The 12,471-nt window shown below is 42.4% G+C and overlaps 1 protein-coding gene across 6 annotated transcripts in view; it reads left to right on the top strand.

The window, feature by feature from the left end:
* afap1 (actin filament associated protein 1) overlaps positions 1–12,471 on the top strand; it is a 119,395-nt gene that overhangs the window by 78,772 nt on the left and 28,152 nt on the right. For 3 of the 6 annotated variants that reach the window (XM_030076219.1, XM_030076217.1, XM_030076215.1), the window contains exons 5-8: positions 24–235; positions 647–826; positions 10,046–10,132; positions 12,360–12,432. In XM_030076219.1, the coding sequence (XP_029932079.1) occupies positions 24–235; positions 647–826; positions 10,046–10,132; positions 12,360–12,432 (552 nt within the window). Of the gene's footprint in view, positions 1–23; positions 236–646; positions 827–10,045; positions 10,133–12,356; positions 12,433–12,471 lie in introns of all 6 variants that reach the window. The other 3 variants (XM_030076216.1, XM_030076218.1, XM_030076214.1) reach the window with 1 other exon arrangement.

Raw genomic sequence — 12,471 nt, 5'->3', positions numbered from 1 at the left:
TTTCTTGCCTGTTCCTCTCTCAGATTACGACTCGGATGCCATGAGTAGCTCCTATGAGTCGTACGATGAGGAAGAGGAGGATGGGAAGGGCCAGAAGATGCATCACCAGTGGCCATCTGAGGAGGCATCCATGGATCTGGTGAAAGATGCTCGAATTTGTGCCTTCCTGCTGCGCAAGAAGCGCTTTGGCCAGTGGACCAAACTACTCTGTGTTATCAAGGATAACAAACTGCTGGTACGGGATAGTTAAATGTACACATATGCGCGCACACAAACATGCAGTTTATAGTTCCCACAGTCATAGAAAACCAAAAGGTTCTATCCAAATAGACAAGAGAATAACAAGAGAAATGGATCTGACATAATAGTCGCCAATATGCATATTGCATATTTTATATTTAATGCTGTACGATTGCATATTGTTTGTGTACTCGGAAACTGAGCTGTGTTTTCACTGTTTAATTTTAGTTTAGTTTTATTCTTGTTTTTGTCCTAAAAAAAAAGTTTTGTTCAAGTCATCACTTCAGTCAACAAAATTAACATTGAATCCTTCATCTGAAACCAAAACATAAAAAGTTGTGATACAACAGTATCATGTGCAGTTTCTCCAGTCTACCTATTACCTTCCCATTTTCTTCCCCTCCAGTGTTACAAATCCTCCAAAGACCACACCCCCCAGATGGAGCTGGTCCTATCAGGATGCAGCATCACACACATTCCCAAAGACGGCAAGAAAAAGAAGCACGAACTGAAGATCGTCCACCAGGGGGCAGACGCCATAGTGTTGGCTGTACAGAGCAAAGAGCAGGCTGAAGAGTGGCTCAAGGTAACTTGATTTGTTGGGATGCCAGCTTTATTGCAACACCGGGAAGGATAGTCAAGGTAGCATGGGACACATTGTAGGAACGATTTGGCACTGACTTTGAAATGTTCAAACTCGTGATGCCACTGAAATGCCATGACTGGAGACTGTAGACTTTGGTTGCTTGATGCAATGATTCTCAGCTTTTCCACAAGCTTAATCAGTGATGATTTGAGCTCACAAATGGAAAAGCATAGAAAAGAGCAGGTAGCTCTGCGTAGGGCTGTGCGATATAACCTAAATCTCATATCCTGATATGAATAATTTCATTTCCTGATAATGACGTCTGTAGTCTGGTGATACGGCAGCGGATACTTCTGTATCTTTTGCCTGATGGCAGCAGGGTGAACAGGCTGTGGCTGGGGTGGGTGTTGTCTTTTAGGATCCTTTTGGCTCTGCGCAGGCACCTCACCTCCCCAATATCACTGATGCTTGGTAGATGAGTACCAATGATGTTTTGGGCAGTTTTAATCACTCGTTGCAGAGTCTTCCTGTTCTGGGCCGTGCACATCCCATGCCAGTTTGTGATGTTTCCAGTCAGGATGCTTTCAATCGCTCCTTTGTAGAAGTTGACAAGAACTTGGCGTGGGAATTTTGCTTTCTTAAGTTTCCTTAAGAAATACAGCCGTTTCTGAGCTTTTTTAACCAGGGCAGAGATATGTGAAGTCCATGTCAGGATCTCTGTTATGTTGATTCCCAGGAACTTGAAACTGCTCACTTGCTCCACCTCAGCTCCATTGATGTAGACAGGGTTGTGTGTCTTTACCTCCTTTTTTCTAAAATCAACTATCAGCTCTTTGGTTTTGCTGACGTTGAGCAGTAGGTTGTTTTCTGTGCACCATTCTGCAAGATGGTTGATTTCCTCCCAATATGAAAACTTGTCATTGTTGGAGATCTGGCCAATGATGGTGATGTCATCTGCGAACTTCACAAGTTATGAAGTTATGCCACAGGTGTGTGTGGCTCCTGCAGAGGCTGCCACCAGGGCATCCTGCACCTCTCCGAAACTGTCACAAGGCCAGTAGGTCCAGTAAATTTTTTTTGCGTGACCTCCGTGTTTTGTGCCTGTTGATGAAGACAACATGATGCTGCTTTTCATGTCAACTGGCTGGAAGTGAGGAGGTTTGCACATCTGTTCTGTGTTGCCAGCTCATTCCCAGATTCTACAGACTGCAAGGTGTCACTAAATTCACAGTGAGAAATAAATCAAAACATTGCTTTGGTGTGAACATTTTGCCATGAGTTCTGCTGTTTTTATCTGAGCTTCATTAGCGCAGTCAATCAAATGACACTGCTGTCTAGAGTTTTAGTGATCGCTGAGGTGCGACACTCAGAACAAATGCTCACACCATGTGTTTTTGCTGCTGCTACACTTCCACACACACCAAAGGTTAATATGGTCAACTATAGTGGTGGGTTAGATTCATCGAAATCGCGATTCATCGCAATGCGTTGATGCATCGATTTTTTCACGTCGATTCTTTTCCACCAAGCCTGGAAAAAAACAGGTACCCGGAACAAAAAGTAGGTAATGTGCGCGCCACCCGGACAGTTTAGTAGGTGGGACCATAGCAAACGGAACACCGTGGTAAAATCACTGTAACTCACGGCTTCGGTGGGCTTATTGCTTTTATAAAACGGTTACCCTACATATAGCCCATAAAATAAACACACAAGAAAAAAAAATCAATAATTTATTGGTAATAATGTAACAATAAAATAGAGAGCTATTCATTCTTCCACCAAGCAAGATAGAGTGGACAGAACGGTTGCCAAGCAACACAGACCCTAAGATAGCTTTTTCATCTAGCGCCTTCATCATGTCACATCAGGCTATCTGGGCTCGTTAATGTTGAATTGGACATTTCCATTAATAGTGCAATTGTTACAATAGTGTTCAATTATGTTTGGACTCCTCTTTGCAGGGACGGCAGCGTGCGTTTCGTGACAGGTGCATTTTTGCGCAGACGTACGCCTAACGTCGGTTGTAACAATAACAATAATAGTAAAAGTATACAGTTAATTTACCATACATCAGCGCTGTCACACTGTGTCCGCTTTGGGTGGAGATAAAAGGCAGGTGGATCAGGAGGCAGCAGGGAGAGGGAGGCTATTTCTACAGGGAGGCCACCGGACACAGTGGGTTACCCGGCTGCTCATATATGAATCCTCGCAGGCTTTCTATGTTTTTTTTCGGCAGCATCTTTGTGATTTTTTGTGCATTCGCTGAAAGACACGGTAACATATTTTAGGCCATTTTCGTCGTGGCGAATGCTGAAGGAGTCAGGCTTTAATTTGCGGTTGCCCTCGTTCGCCCTGCACGTCACACCAGACGTCAAACCAGACGTTACAGACAAGCCCCTCCTGATCCACCTGCCTTTTATCTCCACCGCCACCGTCAAGTACTTTCGCAACACGATAAATTATAAATTATTATAAATAAATCAATAAATTATAGTCAGTGGTGTACTCTAGTGCCTGTGGACCAAATTTTGAGTTACTCTTTGTTATGATGGAACTGGCTTATGCAGTTCTTTCACTGGCCCCTAGATGGGCCTGTGCTCCATGGCAATGTTGGGTTAAATGTTGGGAGCTGCTCCCAGATTACATAGTCAAAATATTTTGTGTCTTTGAAAAATAATTCCTTGTCAAATGTTCAAAAAATCTTTCTTTTGAGAGTGACATGAGTCAATTTATGGGCTATTTATTTACAAAGCTAGCCACAGATTAACACAAAATCAGTCTTGCATGGAAAATAGCTGTAAAAATCACAATAATCGAAGAATCGTGGCACCAATAATCGCATTGAATCGACAATCGCTATAATCGCTGTAATTGAAAAATCGAAGCTCCCATAATCGAAATCGAATTGAATTGTGAGGTACCTGCGATGGAGCACCCCTAGTCAACTATGTGATGTGGAAATTGCAGATCTTGACAATTGCATAGCATTGGCGGAGGAATGCGCTCTACTCAGTATCATCTTTTTAGTTTAATAATAACATCAATTTCATTTTTAAAAAAATCATCACTCATCTGTAGCAAGTATTTCATTTTCATACTGTTCAGTTTTGTTTTTTTAAGCAATAAGCCACTGAAGCCTGTGATTTACACTGATTTTTGAACAGCTTAAACGGTTGAAGGCATTTTAGCTGTTCTAAAATGACTGTAACGCGCAGCCTCTCGTGGCTTACTGCTTAAACATGTGAGCTATCAAACACAATAGATGGTGCTGTATACCAGCATTAGTGTCACTCACCATACATTGTAGCAGTATGGCTCATGGTGGGATGAAGTACCGGTATGAGACCATCAGTTTCATTTTGAATGTTTTGGTCAGTAAGGTCAAATTAAATGCAGTGTAACATGCACTTCGTGGAGTTCGATGGAAGTAAAGGGCGTTGCTCTGAGTTGAAGAATAAATGAGCTTTTGTTTTTCAGGATGGGTGCCTTTTCCTGATATTGTATGAGCAAAGGCTTGCTATGAAAAGGTGTTTTTTGATGTCAAGATGTTTGGTTTGTAGTCTTTCTCTGATCCCCTACCTCCGTCTCTGATCTTTCCCTCAGGGCGTTCAACAAAGCCGCAAAACAAACTCACACCACTGACTTCAAATGGGGTCCGGTACTTTCTAGTTTTCAAACCCCTCCATCCATTTGTTTTTCTTGCAGTGCCAGCACCTCTGGGCTATTTTGCTTCAGTCACAGTGGGAAAGAAGGGCCTTGCCTGGCCTTTCGATATGAAAGAAACACCACAACCCCTCCTCTTCCTCCTCACCCCTACACCTTCTTTCTCCCCTGACAGTCCCTTGGAAACCTTTGTTTATCCTTAACAATGTGTTGTACGCTATTTTAAGATTCCCTCTCTTCCTTTTCTGTATTTTTTTGAAGCCCTCCAGTTATTGTTGTGCTCACTTGTCTCTGCCAATCCAGTTCCTCTACTGCATTGTTACCAGCAGCCTTTTGGGACAAGGCCACACCTTTTTTTCATGAGGTGGGGAAGGTCTTTTTAAAGGAAAAAAAAAAAAAAAAAGTAAAGCATGGAGCAATTTTGACCCGTGGGCCACGGATGCAAACACCAGCCTCTTGTGTTTGCTTTCTCTCTTGTTTTCCCCCTCTTATGATTTTGACCCTTCTGTGTTTATGGCTGTTGGGAAACAAAGATCAAAACAGTTTGCTGTATCTCTTGATCCAATTATTCATTCTGGATGGTAATTACGCAGTGTTTATTGATTGGCCTTTGGTGGTGGTGGTGGTGGTGGTGGTGGGTGGGAGGGGGGGGGGGGTTTACACTCCTTTAGGACTGAGGCATGTACAAGCCATCAGAAACAGACACATGAAAATACACCACTCCCTGTACCACCTAAACTGTGGCAAACCTGGAGTAATTGTTGCCTGGAGAAACTGGATCTTGCTGCATGTTTAGTTAGGTGCCTGGATATTGGAAACACATTGAACTGATAACGTTATGGCAGAGCGAATGCTTGAGTTTTTCAGCCCGACAATCACTTGTTCCATCTGCTACACTCGCATCGTTAGCAGCATAGTTAGCTACAGTTAGCCTGAGAGACCGGCATCCAGCTACAAAGAGTAGAGAGTTTATGCATGTCTTTGTGTCGGCGTTTGGATGTTGTGTTGCTAAGACCACAGGCCAGTTTGCACTGCTCATTTATTTGTTCCTCTCGTTCCTGTAGCTGCTCTCGCTATCTCCTCTCGCCTCTTGACCTCTTTTCCTCCAGTCTCTTTTTTTCGATCCCGACTCTGTAGACCCCCTCGTGCATGCATTCAGCTTCAATGATAATCATTCTTGCAGATACAGATTTGGATAATGGAAATAAAATTTCTTAAGATATTTCCCACCCTTGTAGAGTGAGATGGCCAACAGTATTTACTCGTGACAAATGACGCTGTGTAAATTAAGGAAATGAAGACAGGGAGAGGATGGGAAGAGGTGAGAGGGAGGTAAAGGTAGGAGGAAAAAAGAGAAAGGAGAAAAGAAGAAAAGGAATAGGAATGAGAGATGAAATCTGAGGAAAAACGAGACAAAAGGAAGGTCAATTACCCTTCCTCCCTTTCCAAAGCTGGCAAGTTACAGTAATGACTCTCCCAGACATTCTCTGCTAATGATGTGTTTATGGAACAGACATGTCCATATTGTGCTCTTACTTCATCCTCCTACCTTCCCAGTGCTTTGTTTCTGATTTCAATGCATTTCCTGCTCTTCTCTCCCTCCTGCGTCTCACCTTACCTCATCCCTCATCTCCCCCCCATTTTGATATGACCTGATTTTCTTTGTCTGTCTGACTAATGCAATATGTTCCTTTCCTTGACTTCTTCTTACCCCACTGTTTCCATGGGAAGCTGGCATAACCTTTTCTGCACTTTCAGAAAGTAAGTTCTATGTCCAGTGTTCAGACTATGGCGACTCATCTCCTGCCTGCCTGGTCAAATTTGCTTTCAAACAGTCCAGCTGCTAGTCCATCACGGCTGTCCACTGCAAACTGCTGCACACTAATCTGCACTGCATGCAAGTGTGTTTTGTTCTCTGTTTGTGCATTGTATATCATCCACACATTCACAATGCACTGAACTCAACCTCATCACCTTGGTGAGGTGTGATGTATACAGTACCCTTGCTGGTATTTGGCTATTTTAAGAGTCTGTGTTCTAAAGCAGTCAGGTTAGTTGTAAGACTGATTTCCTACTTTGATAGTTCACCTGCATCAGACAAAACGCTATAACACGTATTCATGCTCCAGGAAGTGGACTCACAGTTAATGCTGGTTTTACTCACTTCAGCATTCTGCAACGGAACCGTTACACCCAAATATTCTGTTAGGTCAGTTTGCAGCAAGATTCAAAATTCCTTAAAGGCACACTCCTCAATTTTCATTCAGACCATCCCTATGTTTGAGGCAAATGGTACACAGAAGAGAGCAGATATCTCTTTTGGTTGTTTTAACTTATTCCTAGCTCTTTTACAGTTGACTACAACTGTTTGTTTGGGCAAATTGTTTAGATTCTGGGGTTGCTGTTATTCCATATCAACAAAATCCAGCACTATGCCTTTAAAGGGACAGTAAACCCAATTCAAAACAAAGATTTTCTTATTATTTGTTCTTAATATTCTTGAACACTATCTTCATCATTCACCAAAGTCTTAGGGCCCTATCTTGCGCCAGACTCCCTAAACCCGCTATTTGCGGATTTAGGATTTAGGAAGAGGCGTTCCCCCGTAAAAGTTGCTATCTTGTGCACCTCCCGCTATCCGCAAAACACCTCCGCTACCCGCTATATTATGCATAGGTGTGTTTTGGGCGTTACGCCAGTTAAACCAATCAGTGTGCCAGGTGCCATTGCCTTTAAGGGCAGGATGCGCTATCCTAAATCCTAAATCCTAAACCCGTGATGGAGAGAGGGAGGTAGATTTTCTCAGGGCTTCTACTGAGGCTAAAGCAAGTTGGCTTTATATACATATTATATATTATATTATAGGCGAGTTAATTCGGGAGGTGGAGCCACATGTGTCCAAGTGGACGTGTCACAAGGTTGTACTGATTGAGTAAAATCCCCGGGTCACACCACACACACACACAAGAGGCAGAGGGGGAACTATGTGTAAACTAATTTATTAACAAGGTAGATTGGGCAAATAAAATATTAAAAATAAAAATATAGCACAGCTGCTGGCTTATGATAAAACAATAAAACGTGCCGGCGTAAGTGTCCAATTAAAACAGTCTTTCCTCTAAACAGTCTATATGAGTAATATACTCAGTCCATTCCGGCGGCGTCCCGGTATCAGTCCGACCGTGTGCGTGGTGTGGCTCCGTCGGGGCGCGCATTGAAGCCGCCTGGGCGCGCTCTCCTAACAGCCCAAACTTTAGAGATAGCAGATAGCGGGTGGTCAGGACCACCCGCTATCCGCTATCCCTAAAGTGTGTGCGCAAGATAGCAACTTTAGGGATAGCGCATGAAACACGCCCACGACGCACCTCCAGGCGCAAATGATGCAGTCGGCATAACGGATAGCGGATAACGGGTGGCACAAGATAGGGCCCTTCGAGTTTCTAAAAGTCAATAACTGTACCAGAATGGAGTTTTAGCAGCTGCATTTTCTGGAGTGCCCCGTTCCAGCAGGACTGGGTGAGCTTTAGTTCCCTTTGTAGGGTAACAATATTGTCTGGACCCTGAAGACTAACCAACTGCAGTGAAAATATTCCGCTTGTTGGAACTGAAAAAGGTACAGATCTCACTAGTGCTGCAACAGTATGTTTGCAAATATTTTACCAGCTTACATTGCTGTAGAGATCACTTGCTTGCACATCTGATGCCCTTATTAATGAAACTCTATATTAAGTACAGGCAAACAAATGCACTACAAGAGTCCATCAAACAGGTGTGAGAGGACTAAAAACTGAGTTGGTAAAATTATAAAAAAAAATAATTTTAAGAAAAAAATGACATATTTTGGTTTACCATCCCTTCAATATTACTTAAAGGAAAATAATGAATTGTCTTTAGGCTATTAAATTAGTTGTCAGTTAAGCAAGTAAAGTGCTTGAATACTGTGACAAACTAGATTTCTCTGTTAGCGGAGTTTTACTATAACATTACTATAACATTAAGTTCACAAATTTTCAGATTTTATACCAAATACTCAAAATATACATGTATTTTTAATTTTATAGCACACACAAATGTGCAAAAAGTCAATACATTTTAAAACCACTGTAACTCTTAAAGCATGCAGCAGCGACACACCAATGAGCTAGTGTCCCCTAATGTGTAGCGGTGTTTCAACACCCAGAACTACTGTGCTCAGTCTCACTGTTTTGAGCTTGATTTGTAGGACGTTGTCAGACCTGGCAACCAGGTCCAGGCAGTGCAGCTCTCCAGTGGAGGATAGACATTATGTTTCTGTCTGTCCTGTTCTCCGGCCTCTGAGCCATTCATCGAGCCAAACCCAAGGAGCCACAGCCTGTCATTTCCCCTGCGAAACCCAGTTATGCTCTCTGCTCGCCAAAACCAATGAGCTGAGGAGCCTGCAATGGCCAGAGATGTCTCAAAATGTTTGTGGAGACAAGGGTGAGTGTGTGTGTGTGTGTGTGTGTGTGTGTGTGTGTGTCTCAGAGAGTGCATTAGCTTGCACACACAGTGGTTCATCTAAAAATTTCATTTCCCACTACCCACCCACTCATTTGCACACACCCTTGTCACCACCACTCACGCTGGGTTGCCAGGTCTGAAGTCCTGTGAGGCCATGGTAATGCCCACTGGCGCCCCATCCAGGCCCTGCGTATCTTATTCACCCCAATCAGAGCTTGTTGCATAAGTCCTAAAGGGGTGTTGTAAAATACTGTGGCATAATGAGTGTATTAGGCCCTGTGGTTTCAACCACCCCCACCCTATGTCTGCACACACCACACACTCTTACCTTCTGTAAATTTACCATACTGCATGCAGTGTGTGTCACCTCATGATCCCTTGGCTGCCATTCAACAACAGGAGAGGATATCAGAGGCAGAGGGAGTTCACCGTACATGTGGGCCACATTACTCAAGGCACGTTCTCCAGGCAGAAGGAATGAGCAGTTTAATTATGTGGCGATGGTGTGAGGAAATATTTTAGGATTTTTAATGGCAGATCCACCCATCTGTTATGATGGTGGGGTAGGACCTAGCATTTCATTTGCCGGGCTGAGACGTCATAGCCAGTGCTTTGTTAGTGTTCAGGATATGTGAGTGTGTACTTTCCACTTGTTTAAGAAATGACTTATAACTACATTTCCACTAATTTTAGGATTTTTTATTTATTCATTTATTTATTTATTTATTTTGCTAACATTTGGATCATTTCGAGTCAAACTGCAAGTTTTGAAATGTTTTTGAAAGACATCAAATGAGAATTTGCTCAGGTTTCAAAGGGTTAATTCACAAGGCATCCCTACCACATGAAATTATGTATGAGTGATTATTTTAACATCATGTTTAAATTCTAAGTGGTGAGAGTATAGCCTAATTTACAAGCAGGATAGTGACTCCTAGACACCTCCATAATTATCACAAACCAAAATATATTTTCATATAAGAATCCCAGGGGCAAAATCTTTTAAAGTAGGGGTCTGGGCACTTTGTGCAAAATGCAGCGTAGTTTAGTTGACCCTGCACTTTGTCATGTTTCCAGGTGATGAAGGAGGTGTGTGTCAATGGCAGCGTGGACTCAGATGGAGCTGGATCTGGATCACCAGTACACAAACCTGAACTGGAAAAGGTAAACACTCTCTCTCACACACACACACACACACACACACACACACACACACACAGTCTTAGAAGTGTCTTCATGCCAGATGCCAAATGCCTTTCTGATTTATCACTAAGGTTAATATATAGAGTATATTAATCTTATATGTGTTATATAGGGTATATTTACCTTATATGTGTTAGGCCATGTGTGACAGCAGGTTCTAGGGTTTATTTCACTCATCAAAATCCTGTATCTGTTTGGCTCTGACTAGGGCTGTCGCAGTATACCTGTATTGCGGTATACCTGCATTACCTGGCTCCCAGGTAATGAGCGTGCCGTGACAAGTTTAATGTAAACATGTCGGTGGTGGCCGACGACGACAGCGACACATTATATGATAACCCTGAAAGAGTGAACTCGCTGGTGTGGGTGTTTTTCGGGTTCCGAAAAGTGGAAGGGGAAAAGTTTGACGACACGCCGGTTTGCAAAAAAGGCCGAACTTAAGTGTCGGCTAAAGGGGGGAATACAACGGACCTGTTTTCCCATCTTCGCCTACATCACCCTGAAGATTTTGGTACAGCAGAGAGAGTTTGAGTTGCTTCATAAAAATCTTCCATAGGCAGAGAATGGAAAAAGAAAATTATGCCAGGGATTGCTCAGTAGACACTGGATTATTCCAAAGTTATTAGTTGTCATTCTTCAGTTGTACACAAATTCTGCGTTCCCTGCTATCCACAAATGATTTTATTTCCGTTAATATTGTAGTTATAGCAGATGTTGCACCTTGATCTGTTTATCAGTTCATCTGGTTACCTTTTAACTAGAAGTTATTTAGTGTAATTACAGTTTTTGTATGCATTTTGAGTGTAGTTCATCTGCCAAAATAAAGAAAAATACCTAAATAAAATTAAAGATGAATTTCATTGATTGTACCACTGTTATTTAAATTTTTGTTGATATCGTGATAATATCGTTATCGTGACATTTTTTGCCCACGATGATCGTGAAGTGAAAATCTGATATTGTGACAGCCCTAGCTCTGACAAACAAACACAGATATACCTCCATCCATAAGGGTCTCTTTTCTTGGCTTAATTGGGCTCTGGCAGCACATGCCAGTACAAGCTCTAATTGTTTGCCAAATAAGACTTTATTGCACGTGGCATAAGATGAAAAATATAGTGAGGCAAAGGGAAAAGTGCTATTGGTTTTCATTTGGAAAAGCAGGTAAATCACAGTTATTGCTGGAGCCATACTGTACCCAACGTGTGTGTGTGTGTGTGTGTGTGTGTGTGTGTGTGTGTGTGTGTGTGTGTGTGTGTGTGTGTGTGTGTGTGTGTGTGTGTGTGTGTGTGTGTGTGTGTGTGTGTGTGTGTGTGCGCGTGTGTGCGTGTGTGTGTGTGCGTGTGCGTGCGTGTGCGTGCGTGTGCGTGTGCGCGTGCGTGTGTGTTTAGTGGTGGAAAATGAGCAAGATCAGAGGCTCTTTAATAATAAACCACTCCCAACTTGGCTAAGCAAATACAAGCCCAGCCTGATTATTCATCCATAACATGTTACAGATGCTCTTAAAGTGATGGTTTGGGTACTTACCCATATGCTGCTATTTGCTACTCCATATGAATGTAAGAGATCCAAGTTTGCCCCATTAGCTTCTTTCCTTTCACAACAAGAAGCGCCTCACTGGATGGAAGGATGCACAACAGTACATGTTTGTTTGAGATTCATTTTCCAGCCCTTTGGTTGTTTACTGGTGGAACTACTTTGTTTCTGTATCACTACACAACAACTTCAGTCAGCACTACATGGGAAGGGGCTGACGGGTCAAAGTTATGGTTAGGGTTAGGGCTAGGATGTATTAACTCGTATGGAGTAGAAAATATGGGTAACAACCCAAATCACTTTAAAGGACCAAAACAGTGCTGCTGCTTTCAGGAAAACTAATGTGGACGACTTTATTTCGGTGATGGAATACTGGTGTGAAGAAAATTTAAAGTCTCTGAAAGTTCATTTGCATATCATAGTAGAATGACTGGAAAATAATGGCATGAGTTCTAAAATATGATTGCTTACTTCTGGAAAACATTAGCAGAAACATGATATACACAGTATGTAGATATATAAGGTATATGTATATACCTTTTGCAGGTATTACACTAACATGCAAAATCACTGTCATGGTCCTCTGTCGTGGAGACAAATTTTGATCATTTTGTATATTTGTGTCTTTTGTTTATGTATGGTCCTCCAGAAGATGTTGTGTGAAAGGCCGAGCTCTGATGGTGAGGCACCACATGAGAGTGGACATAGTGATTGCAAGGACCAAGGTGAGATCCACAGCTAATTTAAAGGAATAATCACTGAAG

Source organism: Myripristis murdjan, chromosome 18 (assembly GCF_902150065.1).
Source record: "Myripristis murdjan chromosome 18, fMyrMur1.1, whole genome shotgun sequence".
Lineage (NCBI taxonomy): Eukaryota > Metazoa > Chordata > Actinopteri > Holocentriformes > Holocentridae > Myripristis > Myripristis murdjan.
The sequence above is the reverse complement of the archived record's forward strand: the minus strand, read 5'-3'. Positions and strand labels throughout refer to the sequence as shown.